The sequence below is a fragment of the Sciurus carolinensis genome, chromosome 16 (assembly GCF_902686445.1).
Source record: "Sciurus carolinensis chromosome 16, mSciCar1.2, whole genome shotgun sequence".
NCBI lineage: Eukaryota > Metazoa > Chordata > Mammalia > Rodentia > Sciuridae > Sciurus > Sciurus carolinensis.
The window spans coordinates 65,931,951-65,955,414 of record NC_062228.1 but is presented as its reverse complement, the minus strand read 5'-3'; the positions used below and the strand labels follow the sequence as shown (position 1 = coordinate 65,955,414).

The 23,464-nt window shown below is 56.4% G+C and overlaps 3 protein-coding genes across 3 annotated transcripts; 2 read left to right on the top strand and 1 right to left on the bottom strand.

Annotated features, from left to right (window-relative positions):
- Nucleotides 1–1,358: 1,358 nt before the first annotated feature.
- On the top strand, nucleotides 1,359–2,306 carry LOC124966758 (olfactory receptor 5). The gene has a single exon (XM_047528414.1). The coding sequence runs from the start codon at nucleotides 1,374–1,376 to the stop codon at nucleotides 2,304–2,306; it is 933 nt and encodes a 310-aa protein (XP_047384370.1). The 5' UTR covers nucleotides 1,359–1,373.
- Nucleotides 2,307–11,420: 9,114 nt separating this feature from the next.
- Nucleotides 11,421–12,428, top strand: LOC124966235 (olfactory receptor 5-like). Its single transcript, XM_047527271.1, has one exon. The coding sequence runs from the start codon at nucleotides 11,421–11,423 to the stop codon at nucleotides 12,426–12,428; it is 1,008 nt and encodes a 335-aa protein (XP_047383227.1).
- A 4,651-nt stretch (nucleotides 12,429–17,079) lies between these two features.
- LOC124966747 (olfactory receptor 5-like) lies at nucleotides 17,080–18,012 on the bottom strand. The gene has a single exon (XM_047528399.1). It carries the CDS (start codon nucleotides 18,010–18,012, stop codon nucleotides 17,080–17,082), a length of 933 nt encoding a protein of 310 aa, XP_047384355.1.
- Nucleotides 18,013–23,464: the final 5,452 nt, after the last annotated feature.

The following is a 23,464-nucleotide window of genomic DNA, read 5'->3' as shown; positions in this document are numbered from 1 at the left end:
CTGGCCACGTTGCTCTATGGGAGGGTTTCATACCTGGATCGTAACAAAAGAAACGCATCTAAAAGACCACACGGATTCCAGACTGAGGAGAGGTGACCCTCCGTCCCATGCAGAGCAGCTGGCCGTCAGTCACTTCACCTGGTATATTATAACAAACTCAGGGGCAGCAAGTGCTGGTCTCCCAATGTTCAGATGGTTGAATCGTTGTATAAGGTCACAGGTTTAATAAGAAAAGCCACGAGGCCTCATGCTCAGAGTTTGTCCTGGGATTCTACCAGAAGGACAAAATGAAAAGCCCCAGCACACAGACCGGAAAGGCACTGAGTCCCCACATGCTGAGCAGCCCCAGTACACACACTGGAAATGCAGTGAGTCCCCACATGCTGAGCAGCCCCAGCACACACACTGGAAAGGCAGTGAGTCCCCACATGCTGAGCAGCCCCAGCACACACACTGGAAAGGCACTGAGTCCCCACATGCTGAGCAGCCCCAGCACACAGACCAGAAAGGCAGTGAGTCCCCACATGCTGAGCAGCCCCAGCACACACACTGGAAAGGCAGTGAGTCCCCACATGCTGAGCAGCCCCAGCACACACACTGGAAAGGCACTGAGTCCCCACATGCTGAGCAGCCCCAGCACACAGACCGGAAAGGCAGTGAGTCCCCACATGCTGAGCAGCCCCAGCACACAGACCGGAAAGGCAGTGAGTCCCCACATGCTGAGCAGCCCCAGCACACACACTGGAAAGGCACTGAGTCCCCACATGCTGAGCAGCCCCAGCACACACACTGGAAAGGCACTGAGTCCCCACATGCTGAGCAGCCCCAGCACACAGACCGGAAAGGCACTGAGTCCCCACATGCTGAGCAGCCCCAGCACACACACTGGAAAGGCACTGAGTCCCCACATGCTGAGCAGCCCCAGCACACACACTGGAAAGGCACTGAGTCCCCACATGCTGAGCAGCCCCAGCACACACACTGGAAAGGCACTGAGTCCCCACATGCTGAGCAGCCCCAGCACACACACTGGAAAGGCACTGAGTCCCCACATGCTGAGCAGCCCCAGCACACACACTGGAAAGGCACTGAGTCCCCACATGCCGAGCAGCCCCAGCACACACACTGGAAAGGCACTGAGTCCCCACATGCCGAGCAGCCCCAGCACACAGACCGGAAAGGCAGTGAGTCCCCACATGCTGAGCAGCCCCAGCACACACACTGGAAAGGCACTGAGTTCCCACATGCTGAGCAGCCCCAGCACACACACTGGAAAGGCACTGAGTCCCCACATGCTGAGCAGCCTCCCCGTTTGGTTTCCACTATGCATCTCCAGGAACCAGATGTCGACAATCTCTTTTGTCTCCACACAGATGGAGCCGTCTCTGGAGCTGGCCAACGTGACCAGGGTCCAGCAGTTCGTCCTGCTGGGCTTGTCCACCAGGCTGGGTGTCAGGGACGTCCTGTTTGCCGTCTTCCTGGCTCTCTACCTGCTGACCCTCCTGGAGAACGCAGTCATCGTCTCCCTCATCTGCAGCCACAGCGAGCTCCGCAAGCCCATGTACTTCTTCCTGGGCAACCTCAGCTGCCTGGAGCTGTGCTACGTGTCCGTCACCATGCCCAGCCTGCTGGCGGGGCTGTGGAATGGACTCTACCACATCTCCTTCCTGGCCTGCATGACCCAGCTGTTCTTCTTCATAGTCCTTGTGGGCACAGAGTGTATCCTCCTGGCCTCCATGGCCTATGACCGCTACGTGGCCATCTGCCGCCCGCTGCACTATCCGCTGCTCATGAGGCCCCAGGTCTGCAGGGGCTTAGCCCTGAGCTCCTGGCTGGGGGGGCTGCTGGTCTCGGTGGTCAAGACCTCGTGCATCGCCAGCCTGTCCTACTGTGGCCCCAACGTGCTCAACCACTTCTTCTGCGACGTCTCCCCTCTGCTCAACCTGTCCTGCACCCACGTGGCCCTCACGGAGCTCGTGGACTTCATCTCCGCCATCGTCATCCTGTGGGGTTGCCTCCTCATGACCTTGGCCTCCTACGTGGCCATTGGTAGGACTGTGCTGCGCATGCCCTCGGCTGCTGCCCGCCACAAGGCCCTCTCCACCTGCGCCTCGCACCTGGTGGTGGTGGGCATCTTCTACTCGGCCACCATCTTCATCTACGCCCGCCCCAGCCGTGCAGAAGCCATGGACTTTAACAAGGTGCTGTCTGTGGTCTACACGGTGGTCACGCCCCTGTGCAACCCCGTCATCTACTGCCTGCGCAACAGGGAGGTGCGGGCAGCTTTCCGCAGAAGCCTGCACTGACCTGAGCTTGCCCTGGTGGCCTCGGCTGGGCAGTCTCAGAGGGCCAAGCCCCTGCTCTTTTTAAAGATGTGATTCGCATGTCATAAATGTCACCCTAAACACACAGAATTCAGTGGTGTGTTTAGTAAGCTCACACAGTTGTACAACCATCACTGCTGTCTGATTCCAGAACATTCCCATCACCCCAGGAGAAACCCGCGTGCATTAGACATCATTCAGAAGATCTTCACACTTAGCACTAAAGAGGCTTTGGAAAAGTGGGCACTCTCTCCCAAATGTTGATGGTTTTGGCAAAAAAATGTTAGCCCCTTCTTGAAGAGCACCTGGTGGCGTCACTGAAAGTACAGGGAGCCGGCCGGCCTTCCAGGACAGGGCACCTGGGTGAGGCCAGTCAGGGCCAGGGAGTCTCTTAGCTGCTCAAGAACTGTCTTCGCTCTCAGGATTTGCTCTGCACATGGCTCGTCCGAGTGCCTGGCTCTTTGGTGAAGTTCAGGCTGACTGATTCCGCTGGTCAGGAGGAAGGAGACAGGACTGGAATCCAGACCACACATGTGGCTTGCTCTCATAGGCACCCTGTTCTCTTGGCCTCTACAGACATGAGCATCAGGATCTTAAGATGAGCAAATGCATCTAGAGAACCTTCATGGAAAGGGGAAGCCAAAAAAGGAGGAGAGAAAGGAAAAAGAAGCAGTGTTGGCCCACTGAGAGAAACTCTCTTCCTCCGTGACTATGAGAGAAAGTATTTTCCTTCCCTGAGTTAGAGGAATATGAGCAGCCTCGGTGTAGGTGACGGCGGGGACCGACTCTCCCTGTACCGAAGTCCAGTTCAGTTAAACGGTGTCTGGCTGCTAGGCCCAGTGCTGCACACCTGGACTCCCAGCAGATTGGGAGGCTGAGGCAGGAGGATTGAGAGGCTGAGGCAGGAGGATTGGGAGGCTGAGGCAGGAGGATTGGGAGGCTGAGGCAGGAGGATTGCAAGGAGCAGACCAGCCTCAGCCACTGGGCAAGACTCTGTCTCACAATTTTTAAATGTGAATTAAAAAGGTCTGGGGATGTAATTTAGTGGTGAAGTTCCCCTTGGTTCAATCCCCAGTACCAAATAAAATAAAAAGGTGCCTGGTTTCTTACACACACACACACACACACACACACACACACACACACCCTGCCTGAACTCTGAGCCAGCATTGCCACTGTGCGAAGACCTCGCAGGACACGGAAGCCATCGTCAGTGAAAATATTCACATAAAAGTATCTCCTGCAGCATTGTTGTAAATGCCTCAAACTGGGAAAATCAATAGGTTAATGACTTGGTTAGTTATGATAAAACTCCATGATGTGAATTATTAAGAAGCTATTTTGAAAAGAATCGTTTGTATCTCTACATTTACCATGAAGTCCTGAAACATGGTAACTTTGGAGTAAAGTTCTAAATGCTTTGCTGAGGAAGAGCTCGGGGACAGGAAGGACATTTGCTTTCACAAGGAGGAAATACAGGCTCTGCAGTCACCATTTAAAACGTTGTTTAAAAGCAAAAGCTGCATACATCCATGAATGTTTTCATGGGATTTCTAGAGGATGCATGCACTCAAAAATTAAAGGAAAACAAGAATTTTTTATAAATTTCAGTAGCAATAAAAGCAAAAAATAAAATAAAAACCATCACTCCTTGTCCTATACCCAAAGGACTTAAAATCAGCATACTACAGAGATACAGCCACATCAATGTTCATAACTGCTCAATTCACAATAGCCAGACTGTGGAACCAACCTAGATGTCCTTCAATTGATGAATGGATAAAGAGACTGTGGTACATATATACAATGGAATATTACTCAGCTATAAAGAATAATAAAATTATTGCATTTGCAGGCAAATGGATGAAATTGGAGAATATCATGCTAAGTGAGATAAGCCAATCTCAAAAATCCAAAAGGCGAATGATCTCACTGATAAGTGGATGATGACACATAATGGGGGGTTGGAGGGGAGTAAGAATGGAAGAAGGAGGGACTGTATAGAGGGAAAAGAGGGGTGGGAGGGGTGAGGGGAGGAAAAAAATAACAGAATGAATCAAACATCATTACCCTATGTAAATGTATGATTACACAAATGGTACGCTGTTACTCCATGTACACACAGAAACAACATGTATCCCATTTGTTTGCAATAAAATAAATTTTAAAAAATAAATAAATAAAATAAAATAAAAATAAATAAAAACCAGCTGCCGGCCGCCTCCCTTACCGAGTGGGGCAGGTGGCGAGCTCACCCTCCCGTCCTACGCGGCCCTCGGTTCACACCAGCTGGAAATGCAGAGCCAGCCACCCTGGGGCAGCATGTCCCTCTGCTCCTGCCCGGAGCCCCACTTGGAGCAGCGTCTGGCACACCCAGGAGCTTCCGGAGGTGGTCGGGACAGGGATCACCTGCTGAAGGAAGGCCACGTCCTGGATCCTCAGGTGCAGCGACTGCCGCCGTCCTGGCACCCACTGTTTCTAGAGAGCTCTCTGGACTGCTGACCATCGGGGGGTCACCAGGCAGGGACGGCAGGCGGAGCCGCTGAGCACCTCGGCGCTGCTGCTCCTGCCGAGTCTCAGCAGAAGGCCCTCCAGGTCTCAGCCAGGACCCCAGCCACTCAGAGCTGCCCGGGCCTCGGGGCAGGACGTGACCCCAGCATGAGCAGGAGCATGGCGACCCCGCCCACACACAGAGGGACACTCCTGGACACTGCCAGCTCCAGGGCTGGCCTGGGCCCAGGATGGAGGAGCAGGGAAGGGCCGCATGGGGGGCCTCGCAGAGCCTGGGCCTGAAGCCAGACCTGGCCACGTGTGGACCGTGAAAGGAGGGGACACCCACAGAGAGGGCAGCGAGGACTCTGGAGCCCACCCAGGTTGGCGCCAGGCTCCTCCCCACCCTGGAGCGTCCCTGACGTCCTCCACGGTGGTGAAGCACCGCCATCCTTTCAGCTGAGTGGAAGTGAATTTGAAGGTTCGGATGCACCCTGGCCCATTAACTCCCCTGCCTCCGTCTGTCCTCAGGAATATTCCCACTCGCGGCTCAGACGGCTGTGCGCGGTACCAGGGCCAGCGCCACGTTCCTGACCACAGCCTGCGGTCCAGGACGAGGTCATTCCTCGGTGACCCGGGCCTGCTCTCCGTGGGACACTTCCTCCTCCACCGCTTTTGGACCGTAAATCCCGATGTTCGTGGTCCAGAATTCCAGACTTAACATGGAGGGAAAGCTTTCTAGGGGTCAGGGCTCCTGTCTTCAGCTTCTCGATCCTCAGTCCACAAACGTTTCAAAGACCTACTGTGAGCAGACCTTGAAAGGAAGGCACGGTCCCTGCTCTGAATGAAGTCACAGGTTGCTGGTCGCAGAGAAAAGTGAGCAAATACGTGCAGCACAGGTAACACCAGCCGGCCAGTCAGGCCCGGCGGCCTCCAGCCCTGAGGGGACAGCGTCGCGGACCACCTCCCGGCGCGTCCTCACCTACGAGGTGGGCACTCGCTTCCTGACCTCCGCCTGGTCTCTGAGAGGCGAAGGGACCCCACCTCACAGCTCTTCGTGACAGCAGCAGCCCGTGGCTGGGCCCCTGGGGTGCTGGGATCGGGCCGGGGCTGGTGAGGCAAGCTCGCTCTGCGGGACAAGTCCAGACGAGCTCCGCCGTCACCTTACAGGTGCCGCCAAGGACACGCGATCGTAAAGGTGGCTCAGGAGCTCAGATTCAGGCTCTCACGCTCCACGTGACCAGCCACCTCTGCAGCGTGGTTTGGAACCAGACATTCGGTTGGCTTTGGGTACCTGAGCGGGAGCACGCCATTTCCACACCAGCACGCAGCTCCCTCAGAGCAGGAAGGGACCTTCGGTGTCACAGAGGAGAGAGCCGAGGGACACTGCTCTGAGAGGTGCAGCTGCTCTCCAGGGGTGAGCGGGGTTCCTGTGGGGAGGGGAGAGGACGTGGGGCAGAGGGTCCTCACGGGCACAGTGGGGACACGAGCAGAGTGTGTTGGTGTGTGTGTACATGTGCGTGTGCATGTGCAAGTGTGTGTGCTTTGTGTGTGTGCTAGTGTGTGTGTGCTCATGTGCATGTGCATGTGTGTGTGCATGTACACGTGTGTGCTTGTGTGTGTGCTTGTGTGTGTTCATGTGCATGTGCACGCATGTGTTCATGTGCATGTGCACGTGTGTGTGCTTGTGTGCACATATGCTTGTGTGTGTGCGTGCTCGTGTGAATGTGTGTGCTGGTGTTGTGCGTGTGTGTGTCGTGTGCATGTGTGCGCTGGTGTTGTGCATGTGTGTGCGTGTGTGTACATGTGTGTGTACTAGTGTGTGTGTACGTGTGTGTATTCGTGTGTGTGCATGTGTGTGTACTTGTGTGTGTGCTCTTCTGTGTGTGTTCATGTGTGCACGTGCTTGTGTGTGTGTTGGTGTTGTGTGCATGTGTGCGTGTGTGTGCATGTGTGTGTACTTGTGTGTGTGCTCATGTGTGTTTGTGCACATGTGCTTGTGTGTGTGCTGGTGTGCACTCATGTGCATGTATGCTCATATATGTGCTCATGTGTGCATTTGTGGGTGTGCACTCATGCATGTGCTCATGTGCACGTGTAGCAGAGGCAGGGGGTGGTGTTAACCTGACCCGCAGAGGCAGGCGGTACGGGGATGCAGGCGAGGACCCGGGCCACACCTCTGCCTCGTGGCTGCTCGGCTGCACAGACTGCAGCATTGGCTCCTGAAGGCATTGGTAGTCCCTAGAAAACAGCTACCCTAGAGTCAAAGGCAAAGGTACATAAAAGGGTTTTATTGATTCAAAAAGGGAAAATAATAACATTAAGTTTGATAGCTAAACTGAGTTGACAGTCCAAATTTTGCATTCAGTGTTCCAAAACAGAGAAAATACCCGTGGGAGCCCCAGCGTGGAGGGGAAGGGAGAGGTCGCACTCACACAGTGCTGGGAGGGACCTGGTGCAGGGAGCTGTGTGCCCGGCAGGCTGTGGGAGACCTCTGGTCTTCTCCGAGCTGGTGGGATTCCTGCCTGCCTGTTTCCCTCCTGTCTCACGTGGGGCAGAGGTGACCGTGCAGCACTGGCAAGAGGCTGCGCTGGAACACCCTCCCACAGCCCTCCCCAGTTTCCAGGCTCCCCTCGCACACTGGCCTGGCGCCACTTTCTGCAGGATGCTGCACACGCCTGCCTCGGGCTCAGAATCCCTCAGCACCTGGAGCAACCTGGGAGCAGGAGTCCAACCTCAGCGACTTCCAGACGCCAGCATCCAACCGAGTCCTGGCTCCCGTCAGGGGTTCTCAGCTGCAGGGGAACTGATTTGGAACCAGCATTACCTTTGGGTCACCTTCCCAAGCCCCACATGCACTCATGAAAAGTTTTCACCTGGACGTCTGGTCTAAATCCACAGAGAGCAGTGGCCCTCCAAGGCCCAGCTCCTGGGCTTTAGTGGTCCTTCTCTTGCAGTTGATTATAAGAACCAATCTCAGCAGCTCGGGGCTCACAGAGGCAGAACCACAGGGAGAGGCGTAGGGCTCAGGCAACCTCGTCCACCACCTCCCAATGGGGAGAAGTCCTGGAGTTCGCTGGCTGATTTTCAGGTCGCTGCATCTTCACCTATTGGGAGGAGAAGCAGAATCTTTCTGGTCCCCAGAATTTCCTTCAGGAAGGAAAAGCAGGACCTGCCTCACCTTAGCTGAGAGGTAAGAAAGTAAGATCACTTGGTTTGGGGAAGAAAAAGGAGAGGCAAAGGTTTCCCCGCCTATAGGCGGCCTGGGTGCCACAGAGGCCTCACTGGGTGGACCCCACACAGAGGAGAGAGGTTAGCGGTATCTCAGGTTGGAGACGGAGGCACAGGCTCAAGGCCAGAGCCCTTGACCAAGATCACAAGCCAGCTGGGGTCACAGCTGGTCCAGAACTGGTTCTGACTGATCACCATGCTATTCCTGATTGGACGACAGTATATTTTAAATGAGATTCAAAAAATGAATTTATTGGGTCAATACTAGCATTTAAAATGACCAGAAAAATAATACCAAAATATGGAATTAAATTTAAAAACGACACAGACTGCAGTGTGAGCGGGAAGGTGGAAGGACTCAGGGGAGGCGTGCTTGCCCGTGGGTCACAGGGTCTCATCGGTACTGCGAGGCGTGCTTTCTGTCCTGAGCATGGTGGAAGGCCTCGGGGCTGCTGCCCAGTGGAGCCCCCTCGGCACCCCACACGCAGCAGGCAGACCCCAAGGTCCGGCTGCTCCCACGTGCCCCATTTGGGCTCCCGAGGCACATGACCCACAGGTGACAGGCAGCCCAGGCCCGGAGAGGCTGAGGACCTTTCAGCACAGTCCTGAAAGTTGTGGTCAGGGTTCTCTGGGCGGCAGAGGCCAAGGGTCTCGGGACCCGCCTGTGGGACTCATGCAGTTCAGCTGTGGCCAAAGTGTGCAGATGCGGAACCCTCGCATTGGCCCCACATGGCCCGGTGCCTTTCCACGCTGGTCCAGCAGGCTGCCCGGGGACACCCTAGGGTGCCTGAGTCATCAGAGAGGCATGATAACACAAGGGAGCCCTGGGGGCTAAGTCAGGTACAGGGGTTGACTTGGGAAAGGAGGGCAGAAAGGACCAGCACAGAGCTGACCCAAGAAGGACACCAATCCAGCCCAGGAGGGAGAGTCCTCAGGCGGCTGGCAGGAAATTGTTCAGTACTAAGGACAGCACCATCACCCAACACCGGGGGCAGCCCAGTGGGGCAGAGTCCAGGACAGGACCAAGCTGTCCACCAGGGCCAGGTCCAAACTCTCCACTGTGGGCAGGACCACCCGCCTGTGCACGGTTAAGCCCTCACCCAGCAGCACAGACCTGGTCCTGAAGGCTCCCAGACCAGCTTCTGCAGACTGAGACCTGGGTCTGGTATTCCTAACAGTCTAAGGACAGGTAGCCCAATGGGAGCCCATTCTGCACTTAGGGATGCTCTCTGCCAGGGTGGGCTTCCGAGGTGGCCTCCGGCGACATTAGAAGGGACTCGCTCACTCGCGGGCAGAGTTTCACCCCACGCAGAGAATGCAATGCTCTCACCACTCCACGGGCACCGGGGAAGCCTTGTTTTTGATTCTTGCTGGTAACGGGGGGCTGCTGAGATCATTACTCCGGGCACAGGCTCAGGGGTAGACTTCGGGTAGTCGCCGTTAAGTCTTACTCGGCAACACCCAGCTCGTTTTGAACGGGCTCCTGGAGCAGGGCTGAGATCCCCGCTGTCCAGCTCAGGAAGCTCAGGGGCTTGTGCTCCTGCCCATGCTCTGGCTGTGAAGTCGCTTTGCTTTTAATTTCTGCCTCCTTGGTTCTTAACGAGATGAGCCTATTTTCACGTTTTTAATATTCTTCAGGTGTTTCCCCCATGTTTCTGCTGAAACACTATTTTGCACATAGACTGGTAAATGTCTCCAGACAGTCTACAGAGGAAGCCCTTGTCACGTGTCACATAAACATGTTTTCTGGTTCCTGACTTTTAACTGTTGTGGTGGTCAGACTTTCTTTGGACGATCGGAATTTTTCAAATTTAAGGTGGACAGGTTTAAATGACTTTCTTTTTTGTTGTTGTTTCCTAGGTATCCCAGGTCATAAAGAGATATATCGTTTCCTAAGACCTTAGGGATTCTCACTTCACATTCATATCTTTAGTTCACCTGGGACTGTGATCATGTGGTGTGATGAGGTGTCCAGCGTGGATTATCCGAGAGCAACTCACTGAGGTGTCCACTGACCTGCCCAGCCCCAGTGCATGCCATAACAGAGCCAGCCAGTGGGCAGGTGTGCCTCTGGGCTTCACTCCATCTGTTACTCTGTTTACCTGTGAGGTCTAATTTTCACTGGGAACATGTAACGGGAAGAAATAAACACCAGGAGAGGCTTAGAACAAGCTGGGTGGAGGCGCAGCATGGTACGGGGAAGCAGGGAGGAGACAGAGTCCCCCCCCTCCCTCCTCCAGCCTCCCTCCTCCAGCCTCCCTCCTCCAGCTGGGCTCCTTCCTGATGGGGTTGCACTTTCCTGCACCTGGAAAGCTCACCCACCCACTCAGGCTCAGTCAGGGGCAAGCTCCAGGCCCAGTCCCGCCCCTACGTGCTCTCTGACACCCCTCTGAAATGGACCCCTCCAGACTGGCCCATCCACTGCTGTGCTTCTTCCTGACCAGTATCACCTGAGATTCTCTCTTTGCCTGTTTCTCTCTCTCTCTCTATCTCTATCTCTCTCCAGAGTATAAATTTCTAAAGATCACAGACATTGGTTTTGCTCCCTGTTTCAGGCACCTGATACTTAGTGCATACAAAATGACTATTCCATATTGAATACATGTGATAAGGTCACAAATGTGCCCAAATATCCTACTCCGAGTGTCTCACGTTGGATCCCCATGGTAGTGGCACAGAGAAGGAACGTGCTTCTACACCTCCATCCCTTTGAATAAGGTCCTCACTGCCTGAGTCACACGTATGGAAAGAGATTGATCTCTGCGTTTAGAAAGCCCAGAATAGGACACATAAGTGAAGCTCAGTGTGTGTAGTTTCTCTCTTTCCTTCCTGGACGGAGCTGCCTTTACAAATATTCAGGGAGGAAATTGCTCATGGGTCTTTTTAGGAAAACATTACTTCTTGTGCCTTTTTCTAACAAGCATTGGCAAATTTGCTTTGGAAACTAACCCAGGTAAGAGGGGTATGTGGTCAGAAAATACTTGTGAGTCCTGCTTTATTGAAGACAGCGCACACAATCTCTGAGGTCCTGGGAAATTTGGGAGGGAAAACATCCAGCCAGGACACACCACTTAGGGTCATCGGAAGCAATGGAACGAGGTTCCCCCACTGGGCAAAGCTCCTCCTCTACTGCTGTGGGTAGTGGATTCACCTTCACTTTACAGACACAGTGACTGAGGCTCCTCCAGGCTAAGGGTCTTGCACCAGATGACAGGCGCAGCAAGCCCGGGTGTAACGTTTCCATTTCCAGCCCCAAGAATTTGCCATGGTTCCTCCCCACAGTGGTCAACCCACGGCAAGTCCCGGGAATCTTCAGGGGTCTGCCTTCACGCTGCACAGGCAGGGTCCCTACACACCTGTTTCTCCCTCACTTAGATGGAGCGGTCTCTGGAATCGGCCAACAGGTCCAGCAGCCATGGCTTTATCCTGCTGGGCTTGTCCACCAGGCTGGGCGTCAGGGACGTCCTGTTTGCCATCTTCCTGGCTCTCTACCTGCTGACCCTCCTGGAGAACGCAGTCATCGTCTCCCTCATCTGCAGCCACAGCGAGCTCCGCAAGCCCATGTACTTCTTCCTGGGCAACCTCAGCTGCCTGGAGATGTGCTACGTGTCCGTCACCATGCCCAGCCTGCTGGCGGGGCTGAGCGCCAGTCCCTGCCGCATGTCCTTCTCAGCCTGCATAGCGCAGCTATTTCTGTTCATCTCCCTCATCTGCACCAAGTGCACCCTCCTGGCCTCCATGGCCTATGACCGCTACGTGGCCATCTGCCGCCCTCTGCACTACCCGCTGCTCATGAGGCCCCAGGTCTGCAGGGGCTTAGCCCTGAGCTCCTGGCTGGGGGGGCTGCTGGTCTCGGTGGTCAAGACCTCGTGCATCGCCAGCCTGTCCTACTGTGGCCCCAACGTGCTCAACCACTTCTTCTGCGACGTCTCCCCTCTGCTCAACCTGTCCTGCACCCACGTGGCCCTCACGGAGCTGGTGGACTTCATCTCCGCCGTGGGCATCTTCTGCGGGTCTCTCCTGGTGGCGCTGGCCTCCTACGCAGCCATCGGTAGGGCGGTGCTGCGCATGCCCTCGGCCGCCGCAAGCCGCAAGGCCCTCTCCACCTGCGCCTCGCACCTGGTGGTGATGGGCGTCTTCTACGCGGCCGTCCTCTTCATGTATTCCCGGCCCGGCCGCGTCGAGTCCTCAGACCTCAACAAGGTGCTGTCTGTGGTCTACACGGTGGTCACGCCCGCCTGCAGCCCCATAGTCTACTGCCTGCGCAACCGGGCCGTGCGCACCGTGATGCAGCGGGTCCTGCGCCCCCGCCTAGTCTCACCGGAACTGCCGCCCGCTGCCCAATGGAAGCGCCAGGTCAAGAGCGCGGGTGGAGGTTTCTAGGCAGGTAGCAACCCTGAGGAAGAAAGAAACGCCGCAGGAAGGACCTGAGCGGAACACGACGGATGAAGAGACCGCGGGCGGGAAACACGAGGCTCGCGGCCTCTGCCCCGGGAGCGCGGAGACCGCCGGCCGCCCAACACCCTTCCTGCGCGGAACAGCGCGGCATCCCGCGGTACCGCGGGGTTTTGGGAAATGACTGGTAATGACGGAAGTGACCGCCAGTAGACCAGTTAATACATCCACGCTTCTCTGAAAACGCGCAAGCATGGACTACTAAAGCAGACCTGGGGTCACCGACGGGGGAGGCGACCAGGTGCGTCCTGGAGTCAAAAGTAAGAGATGCGCTCAGGTGAGCAGACAGGGCGGTGACGCAAGGGTGAGGACGGGGTCCCCAAGGGCGCGGCCCACGTGCATGCACGGGAACCAGCCCCGACGCCCGCGGGGCAGGGGCGGCAGGTCAGAGAGGGACCCCAGGAGCTTCGTTTCTATTTTATGTGTCGAATACTTTGGATTGCTTGTGTTACCCTTATAACTGAATAAATAGATCATCAGAGAAAAGGGAAGCAGGAAGACTGAACTTTGTTTAAGGGAAGGTTCATGCTGACGCTGCCTGGGGTGAATGTGGGTGTCCGGGGCTGCCTGTCCTGGTGGCACATTCTGTTGGAAGGCAAGTTGTTAACATCCCAAAAGGCAAGACGCTGAGTGCCCTGGACTCATCAACCCCACGGCAGAAATTCCTCCAGATGCAAAGAATAAGGCAGGGGCTGGCGGGTGGGGTGCACCGGCAGCTCCAACCTCTGTGACCACGTGCTCACTCTCACTCCCACTGCAGTGACCAGCGGGTCTGGACACCGAAGAGCCTGAGGAGGTCTGAGGCTCCTGGTGTCTCCAGCCCTCTGCCTCCAGGCACAGTGTAGGGTCGGGCCTCCTGGACCAGGGAGGACAGGTCCTGGCTCTGGCCACTGATGTTGCTTCCAGGCCAAAGCACTTAGCTGCCGTCTTCTGTCCTGATGGAGATGTCAGAGTGATCTGTGCCTGCCTCTCCACGGGAGCTCCGGCCAGTGGCTGGCAGAACCCTCCACACCTGGCCACCCGCAGTGGACAGAGCCATGCAGAGTTGCAAACTAGGCAGCTGGGGTCCAGGATCACAGTTCTCAGCACCCCCCGGCCTCCCCAACACAGTGCACCTGAGGTGGACGTGGGTACTGCAGAGACTCTGCAGGGCAATTCGCCATCACAGAACGCTGGACACAGGGAGGAGGAGGAGGAGCCGGGGACTCCACACCCAGGAGCCTTAGCTGGGCAGGGGCTTCCTCCTCCTGCCTCTGCTGCAGACACCTCTCTCGGGGACAGCAGGCTGCCAGGGTGTGCGCTGGGGCAGGGGACAGTGCAGGGCTGGCTGTTTAGGAGTATGTGGGCTCCCCCGACCTGAGTGCAGAGCACTGTGTGGGTTTTGCCTCAGGCAGCTGTCAGTCAAACATGCTGGGGCAGTACCACCATGATCCCAGGGCGAAGAGGAGCCCGAAGTTCAGAGAGGGGCAGGAGCTCCAGGTCACGTGGGTGGTGCTCTGCAGCCATGGCCACTCCAGTGCCCATCTGCCCTTGTGGTGCCCAAAGCGGGGCCAGGCCTGTGACATTGTGGCTCCCAGTGAGGAAGGGCGCCCCGTCTCTGCTCCCGCGTCCCTCCTGGAGATAGCGGCTGCACCTCCGGCTTTTCCATGGAGTCTGTGGTGCATCTCTGACACGGAGAAGACGTGGTGGCGAGTGAGGACAGGTTGGTCCCCGAGGGGCAGGGCAGGGGGCAGGCTGCAGTGGCCTCAGGACCCTGGCTCCTGCCCCCGGCACCCGGGCTCCAGGTTGGGGAGGAGCCTGGTGCCAGCCTGGGTGGGCTCCAGAGTCCTTGCTGCCCTCTCTGTGGGTGTCCCCTCCTTTCACGGTCCACACGTGGCCAGGTCTGGCTTCAGGCCCAGGCTCTGCGAGGCCCCCTGTGCGGCCCTTCCCTGCTCCTCCACCCTGGGCCCAGGCCAGCCCTGGAGCTGGCAGTGTCCAGGAGTGTCCCTCTGTGTGTGGGCAGGGTCACCATGCTCCTGCTCATGCTGGGGTCACGTCCTGCCCCGAGGCCCCGGGCAGCTCTGAGTGGCTGGGGTCCTGGCTGAGACCTGGAGGGCCTTCTGCTGAGACTCGGCAGGAGCAGCAGCGCCGAGGTGCTCAGCGGCTCCGCCTGCCGTCCCTGCCTGGTGACCCCCCATGGTCAGCAGTCCAGAGAGCTCTCTAGAAGCAGTGGGTGCCAGGACGGCGGCAGTCGCTGCACCTGAGGATCCAGGACGTGGCCTTCCTTCAGCGGGTGATCCCTGTCCCCACCACCTCCGGAAGCTCCTGGGTGTGCCAGACGCTGCTCCAAGCGGGGCTCCGGGCAGGAGCAGAGGGACGTGCTGCCCCAGGGTGGCCGGCTCTGCATTTCCAGCTGGTGTGATCCGAGGGCCGCGTAGGACGGGAGGGTGAGCTCGCCACCTGCCCCACTCGGTAAGGGAGGCGGCCGGCAGTGGGTCTGGCAGGGCGAGGAAGGGCAGGGTCTCCTCGCAGGCGGAACAGCAGGTGCGAAGCCACCAGGAATGTGGAGCAGGCGCACTGGGAAGGCTGGTGCCGCGGAGCTGAAGCTGACCCCCAGCAGGGTCCTCCATGCCCAGTGAAGGGCTCCACTCTGTCCCTGACAGAAGTTGTTTTCAATATTACAAAGTAAATCTTTCTTCCCAAAGCAATACGTGCTCACAGAAATTGTCAACGGCCAGCAAAGGAAGAAGCACAGCCAGGCCTGCGAGGTCCTCCACACCAGGAGGGTCACCCCGAAATGTCGCCACACTGATGACCTGATGTGGCAGGCAGAGTGGAGCACAGCGTTGGCTGTTTTCAACCTGACTTCTCCACAGCACAACACGCCTCTCAGTCATAAGCTCATTTCATAAGCGGCTCTTGGTTGCCCGGGTGGACGTGCTGGTCTGTTTTAATTGGCTTGGTCGATGCACAGAGAGCTCTTTCCACCGTCCTCCATGAAGGGCACCAAGCCTTATGACATTCTTGACGACAGTCATCAAGAACACCCTTCACTATTTTTCTTTGCACGACGTTCTTGTAGCTGTATGCTGCGTCACGGTTCATACACACTCACGCGTTGCCTAAGCGCCCTTGAAAACATCATGCCAATTTTGGTTCATAATTTAGTTACAGAAATTTACCAAAAATCCTCTCTCTCCCTGAATTATTTCTGTACCTTCCAAAAACCCTATGCCGATATATGCGGACATATATAGTTTTTATTTAAATGCTTCTAATTCAAAAATTCAATGACTCTTTGAAATTATATTCTAAAATTCTCATTTTGATTTATAAATACAGTCTGGCTTTCCACCAATACGTAGAGATACAACTGATTCTTTTTTCAGTAGCTTCAGGTTTGACGATATGGAGGTGCCACAGTTCATTCACATTTTACTATGATTAGTGATTGTCTACGCTCCTTCTGGTGTGTATGCCTAAAACAATGTGATGCAGAACAGCTCGTTTATTTTTATGGATGATGCTTTGATTCTTTTTTTTTTTTTTTTTTTTGAGATATTTGCAGAAGTGCAGGCCTGGGTCAAAGTGCAGACACTATTTAAAGCTGTTAAGTGATGCTAGCAGGTGGCCAAGAAGATTCAGGTGCTCATACCAGCACCCAGGAGTGCACAGGGGCTCTCCCAAGACCCCTCAGCACTGGGTGAAGCCGGGAGGACGGGCCATGATGTGGTTTGCTGTTCCACCAGGACCCGAGAGCTTGGCTCATGGCTGCAGCCCTCAATCTCCTGTTTGTGACACCCACCTGCCCTCACAGGGGCATCTTAATATCATTAAAGCATGGTATTGTCCACTTTGGAAAAGGGTCTGGCATTTCCCCAAAAAGTTAAGTGGAGTGCTGGAGAGTTGGCCCTGTGGTGGAGGGCTTGCCCGGCACGTGCGAGGCCCTGAGTTCCATCCTCAGCAACACTATAAATAAATGAATAAAATAAAAGACCCATTGACAACTAAAAACAATTAAAGAGAAATGAACTGGAGTTAACCCATGACCCAGCACATCCACACCCGGCAGGAACTCAAGAGAACGGGAGCCCTGACCGCCCGAAAGCTCATGGGCAAATGTGCACAGCAGCATCAGCCCCACAGCCAAGGCTGGACGCAGCCCCGATTCTGTCAGTAGCTGATGAAAATCAGACTATGGAGCACCATGGAACATTCCAGAACGTAACTCAGTCCTTAGAAGGAATGAGTACTCAGCACCCTGTATACACAGGAACCTCAGACGTCACACCAGGGGACGATGCGTCACCAGAAGCACAGATGATGTCTGGTTCCATCTCCACAAGAGCCCAGGCAGGTGCCTCTAAAGAGCTGGCAGGGGGACAGGGGGTTCTCAGGGAGGGACCTTGAGGCAGCTGTTGAGAATGACGTCCTTCCCTTAGTTTCTTCCAAGGCAGCGAGTGAGACAGTGGTGACGGTGCAGGGCTGTGAGAAGGTAGGTGTGGGGAGGGCGCGGCTCTGGTGTGCCTCACATCCCAGGGGAAAGCAGGGGCTTGGCCCTCCGAGGCTGCCCAGCCGAGGCCACCAGGGCAAGCTCAGGTCAGTGCAGGCTTCTGTGGAAAGCTGCCCGCACCTCCCTGTTGCGCAGGCAGTAGATGATGGGGTTGCACAGGGGCGTGGCCACCGTGTAGATGACCGACAGCACCTTGTTAAAGTCCATGGCTTCTGCGCGGCTGGGGCGGGCGTAGATGAAGATGGTGGCCGAGTAGAAGATGCCCACCACCACCAGGTGCGAGGCGCAGGTGGAGAAGGCCTTGTGGCGGGCAGCAGCCGAGGGCATGTGCAGCACAGTCCTACCAATGGCCACGTAGGAGGCCAGCGCCACAAGAAGGGAGCCCCAGAGGATGACGATGGCGGAGATGAAGTCCACCAGCTCCGTGAGGGCCACGTGGGTGCAGGACAGGTTGAGCAGAGGGGAGACGTCGCAGAAGAAGTGGTTGAGCACGTTGGGGCCACAGTAGGACAGGCTGGCGATGCACGAGGTCTTGACCACCGAGACCAGCAGCCCCCCCAGCCAGGAGCTCAGGGCTAAGCCCCTGCAGACCTGGGGCCTCATGAGCAGCGGATAGTGCAGCGGGCGGCAGATGGCCACGTAGCGGTCATAGGCCATGGAGGCCAGGAGGGTGCACTCTGTGCAGATGAGGACTATGAAGAAGAACAGCTGGGTCATGCAGGCCACAAAGGAGATGTGGTAGGGTCCCATCCACAGCCCCAGGAGCAGGGTGGGCATGGTGACGGACACGTAGCACATCTCCAGGCAGCTGAGGTTGCCCAGGAAGAAGTACATGGGCTTGCGGAGCTCGCTGTGGCTGCGGATGAGGGAGACGATGACCACGTTCTCCAGGAGGGTCAGCAGGTAGAGAGCCAGGAAGATGGCAAACAGGACGTCCCTGACGCCCAGCCTGGTGGACAAGCCCAGCAGGACGAACTGCTGGACCCTGGTCACGTTGGCCAGCTCCAGAGACGGCTCCATCTAAGAGCAAAGCACATCAATGACACACTCTGCCTAGTTCTCTGCATGTTGCCTGGCCCCGGAGGGAAGTCGCTGGGTAAAGACTCTGACCAGCTCTGCCAGCTTCAGACTCGCCCTCTGTCTCCTTTCCCACGTGGCTGCCCACGGGGTCATCAAAGACAGGGAGCACACAGGGCCACTGCTCTCCGCTGAAGACTCTCGTGGGTCCCCATTGCCCTTGGGATAAAGAAGCTCCTTCCAGGACCCTCTTGGCCTGCGTGCTGATGCCCGCCAGCTGCCGCAGGTCCACCTCAGACCGTGCTTCTTATCCCCCACTCCCCGACGCCCCACAGCCCTCCCGTGTCCCCAGAGGTCCCACGATCCTCCACCCCAGCCTTAAGGAATTCCAGTGAGCAGTCGCTTCTGTCTAGAACACTCTTCTGCCCACACTTGCTTTTCCCATTTCTGGAATTCTGAATTTCCTTGGCATCCATTTCGATGCTGGATCCTCAGATAAGCCCTTCCTGAAAATCCTGCCTCGTCCTCCTTCTTCCTGTCCCCACTATGTCCTTTCAAAGCAGTCAGCAGGTAGCCTTTCAAGCACCTGCCCGTTCATTGGCATTTCCGTTGTCTCTCCACTTGGGTGGTCAGCCTCCATGCCAGCACAGGGCCTCTGCCCTGAGGTCCTGTGGGAGGACCGTGCAAGCCTGTTGAACAATGAGGGTTGGGTCAGGCCGGCTCCTCAGGAGGGGCCACGGCAGGGACAGGGCTGGGGCACACTGTGATCCCAGCCACTCGGAGGCCAAGGCAGGAGGACCAAAGCTCCAGCCAGGCTCAGCACCCCAGGGAGACCCTGTGTCAACATGAAAGTAGAAAGGGCTGGGGGTAGTTCATGGTACAGCACCCGGGCCCATCCCCAGTGCAAGGAAGGCGTGGGGCGGGAAGTCGACACGAAGGAGTTATCGCTTTAGATGACGATGTTTGGTGGCCCTGAAAACTCTACAGTGGGTGTCCGAGGTTCCCCTGGACCTCCTGGAGTAGAGCAGATTCTCTTCTCCCTCACTCTGAGTCTGATTATCTACTGGTTCAATAGCGACTAGCGGTGAAATTTACCATTTATCAGAGGAAAGAATCAGCTATGTCGCTTTTCTAGAGAAGCCAATGGAAGACTGATTTCTGCTTTCTTCTGGAGGGGGCTCTGTCTCCCCTCCAGAGACTCTGGGTTTAAGATGCTGATGGTCACATACACCTAAGCTTCTGGCATAGAGATGCTTGAACAAATGCTGTCGATCGTTTCTCCATCCCTGCAAAGCAGGTGGCTTTTCCCCAACCCCAGGTTCCCTATGCTACGGTTTTAAAGAGAAGACACTGGGACGTTTCAAATCAGCTCCACCTGGTTCCCTAACCAACCGGTGCCTCCTGTAAGTACACTCTTTGCGAACGGGGCAGCAAGGCTTTCAAAGAACCGAGTGTCTGGTGTGGTCCAGGACCTCCTCTCGCAGGGGCTGGACCGACCGCGTCGGCACCAGCAAGAGCTCTGTGGAGGTGCAGACCCAGGAGCCTCCTCCTTCCCACCGGTGGAGCGCGGGGGCATCCGCACACAGGGCTCCGTAGATACTGGTGTAGGTGGACAGGAAAACCATCCCCAGCAAAGTCGGGAAGACCCCTGGCCGTACCATCCCCTAGCCACCCAAAGCTACCGAAGTCAAGCTCATCCTTGCCACTGCGCTGCTGGCTGGCATGGCCGGGACCGAGAAGACGGGGCCGTGTGGTTAATTGAAATGCCAGGAACCTCACCATCTGATTTTTTTAAGCCTTGAAATTATCTTGAAAGAAAATTATATTTCCCTGTTTACATTTTAATTGACTTAATTTGAGAGATTTTTAAGTCACAGATATAAAAAATGGAAAACAAAAAATGGAAAACAAATGACACTGCAGGATATACAAGGAAAGACAACGCTCCCTCCACTTTTGCTCTGCTTGGCAGAAGGAACGGCCCTCACTAATTTCTGGTGCATCTTTCCTAAAATATCCAGGGTGTGAGCAGACCGCAGCTGTGAGCCACGTGAGGTCGCAGAGGCAGGTCCTCCCGCACCCAGGAAGAGGACCTGGCCCCTCCACAAGGGCACAGGTGCCTGCACCCAGCCTACTCTGTCCTCTGCCTCCACGGGTTTTCCTAAGTCGGTCAGGCACGTCGCTGGGTCCTGGACATGCCGCTTCCCCCCTCAGAGGCCCTCCAGGAAATCACTTAACCTCGGGCCCCGGGACGCCGTGACCCTGAGATTCTGAGGGTCCGCGTGAACCTGGAGAGAGGACGGTCCCGCTTCTCGGGTGCACCAGGTGCCAGTGACGGGGGCTCATGACCACCCACACTGGTACCTCATCCCTATCTCAGCCCACAGGAGCGTGTCGGGGCTCCCATTCTAAAGAGGTGGAAGCCCAGGAGGAGGGGCCCAACCTCCTCCCCAGCACCCATAGCAGCATGCGGAACAGAGACCACCCACCGTCTTTGTTTTTGAAACATGTTGGCCCAAGTGGACAAAGGAGTCATTCTCCCACCCCAGGAGGGGAGCCTTGGGCTGCAGGGGCACTTGAAGGCCCTCAGCGCGATATCCCCACTTTGTCGAGGTGGAAACCAAAGCTGTGGACATGGAGCAGGACCCAGCATCCTGCGCGGAGCTCCCTGCACCCCTTCACAGGGACAAGGGAGGTCTGGTGTGCTCCAAGCCTTCACATTGTGCAGCTGCCTGCTCAGCCCGGTCTGCAGGGAGACGCATCTCAAAGCCACGTCTAGGGGCCTTGCTTCTCTGGGGGTGGACTCCCCTGGCCGTGAATCTAGCTGCAGATAACTGCGAGCAAAGCAGCGAGGTTAATGCGCTTGGCACACAACCAGGAGCTGCCTTCAGCCTGTGGAGCCCGGAGCAGACCACGTCCTGAAGCAAGCGATCCCTGTCCACTCAGACTGTCCCCATGCAGGAGCTGTCCAGGGCCTGGGTGTGGACATGGTGGATGGGTGTGGACTTGATGGACCTGGGTGTGGACATGGTGGACCTGGGTGTGGACATAATGGACCTGGGTGTAAACATCATGGACCTGGGTGTGGACTTGATGGACCTGGGTGTGGACTTGATGGACCTGGGTGTGGACATCAAGATCTGGGTGTAAACATCATGGACCTGGGTGTGGTCATCATGGACCTGGTTGTGGACTTGTTGGGCCTAGATGTGGACATAATGGACCTAGGTGTGGATATGCTGGACCTGGGAGTGGACATTGCTGGACCTGGGAGTGGACATTGCTGGGCCTGGGAGTGGACATCATGGACCTGGGTGTGGACATACTGGGCCTGGGTATGGACATCATGGACCTGGGTGTGGACATCATGGACCTGGGTGTGGACATCATGGACCTGGGTGTGGACATTGCTGGACCTTGGTGTGGACATGCTGGACCTGGGTGTGGACATTGCTGGACCTGGGTGTGGACATGCTGGACCTGGGTGTGAACATGCTGGACCTGGGTGTGGCCCCAGTCCCACGTCCTTGGCACTAGGTGACCCCCTGCGTTGTAAGAACTCCTTGGCTGCCCTTGTCCCCTCTCCTGTCCCTCCCGGCCCCCTCCCTGCCCTCCCTGTAGGACTCTCCCGTCCCTTCTGTTGGGAGCTGTCCTCACCAGCTGCAGACTCACCTCTTCCACGATTCAAACCTCACAGCCAGTTACGTGAGATGCCAAGAGGTGATTTGTTTTCTTCCTGTTTTTTTCTCCCCTTCTTATCTCACTTAAGAACCAAGCCATTGGGGCTGGGCTGGGGCTCAGTGGTGGAGCACTTACCTAGCACGTGTAAGGCACTGGGTTCAATTCTCAGCACCACACATAAGTAAAATAAAGGTCCATCAACAACTGAAAAAAATCTTTTTTTTAAAAAAACAAGACCTTTACTTTCAAATGCTCCTTCTGGAATTCTTCAGTCCAGATGGGCACTGGAGCACGGTTAGAAGGCTCGCCTGCCCCTGGAGCGCCCATCCCGCAGCGCTGTGTGCCCGCAGCACAGTGGGGTGGGTGGTGAATTGCTTGTCTGCCTACAGGGACTTTCCCCTCTGCCTCTTGCTGGCTAAACTCTAACAAGCTACTCAAGCTGTATGCTCCAAGAGCCTCTTCCGGAAAGAAGGGATGGAATTATCCTCGTCATAACTCCAGAATACGCCTGCCACTCCGTGAGGGTCAGAGAGGGCCAGCTTTGAATCCAGACCCTCCAGTTCACTGCGGCAGACAAGCCTGCAGCCCTCCAGAGCCTCGGGTTCCTTCTGTGCCCTCTAGAGCGGAGGGGTTAGTTCCTGGGGAGCTGCTGTCATCGATTTTCTGGTTCATGGCAAGCAATAAGTATCATCTGTTAGTATGAAGTAATATGCCATCCAATATAGGCATGGACTACAATGGATTCCTGGTTTTACTAGCCCAGGAGAGTGAAGCATTGCTGTCTACCTTTTGCAGAAGAGAAAACAGTTCAGAGAGGTAAAGACTCTTAACAGAACTCAGAGTTACTAAGTAGCAAATCCAGCAACCAGACCCGCTCTACCTGATTGGGAACCGTGGTCATTCCTCTTTGACTGCAGCAGGTGAAAGACCTTGCACAGGCCTGAACTTGTGACTCTGTCCTTTTGCCTGGCCTCAACTAGGTGCCCTGGGTGGAGCAATTTAATCTGCTCTTGGCAGAGGCATCCCGTAAATGGGGAACAGAAAGGCCTGGCAAGGCTGGAAGGCGTAGGCACTTCCGAAGGGCTGGGAAAACCTCACGCAGATGCCGTCTTTGCTGGCCTGAGAGCTGGAGCTTGGGCAGAGGTGGGTCACCAGGGGGAGCGAGGTGCCCGGCAGAGGCAGGTCGGGCACCCCGGAGTCCCAGCTAGGGAAACCCAGCAGACTTCCTGCCCACCCAGCAGCCCTTTCCAACCTTGTCCTGGAGAAATCCCGGCATGGTCGAGAGAATCAAGGCTTTATGATCGTGGACCGAGTCTCCACTTCCAAACCCTCCCCTGCCGACTTCGACAAGAGCAAGCATTAAAAACACACAAATAAATAAGCTGCTCTTCAGGAGAAAGGCGGTTCCTCCAAGTGTAGAATGAGAGTCGAGCGTTCAGCCAGTCGCAGGAGCACCCGCGTGTCCCCGCGGGCAAACCTGGAGCCCAGCAGGGCGGGCAGCTCCCCTTCTCTCGGGTGTGGAACCCTCCTCCCGCCGCGGGACTCCCAGCCTCTTACCCCAAGGGCTCCAGCAAGATGTGCCTCTCAGACAGGGGCAGGTGGCCTCTGTCGGCCACCGGGTCTCTGGTCAGTGGCCAGCGGCTGGACGCCCACTTGAGCTCAGAATCCTGAGCAGCGGCTCCAGGGTCCCCCGCACCCCCACGCCCCGCTGTCCCCGTGCTGTCCCGGTGCTGAGCTGGGCCTGCTCCACGCTCCTCACTCCACGCCCCGTTCT

Excerpts from the sequence above, each read along its gene's own strand:
- LOC124966235 (XM_047527271.1), top strand. The coding sequence starts at position 11,421 with ATGGAGCGGTCTCTGGAATCGGCCAACAGGTCCAGCAGCCATGGCTTT.
- LOC124966747 (XM_047528399.1), bottom strand. The coding sequence starts at position 18,012 with ATGGAGCCGTCTCTGGAGCTGGCCAACGTGACCAGGGTCCAGCAGTTC.
- LOC124966758 (XM_047528414.1), top strand. The coding sequence starts at position 1,374 with ATGGAGCCGTCTCTGGAGCTGGCCAACGTGACCAGGGTCCAGCAGTTC.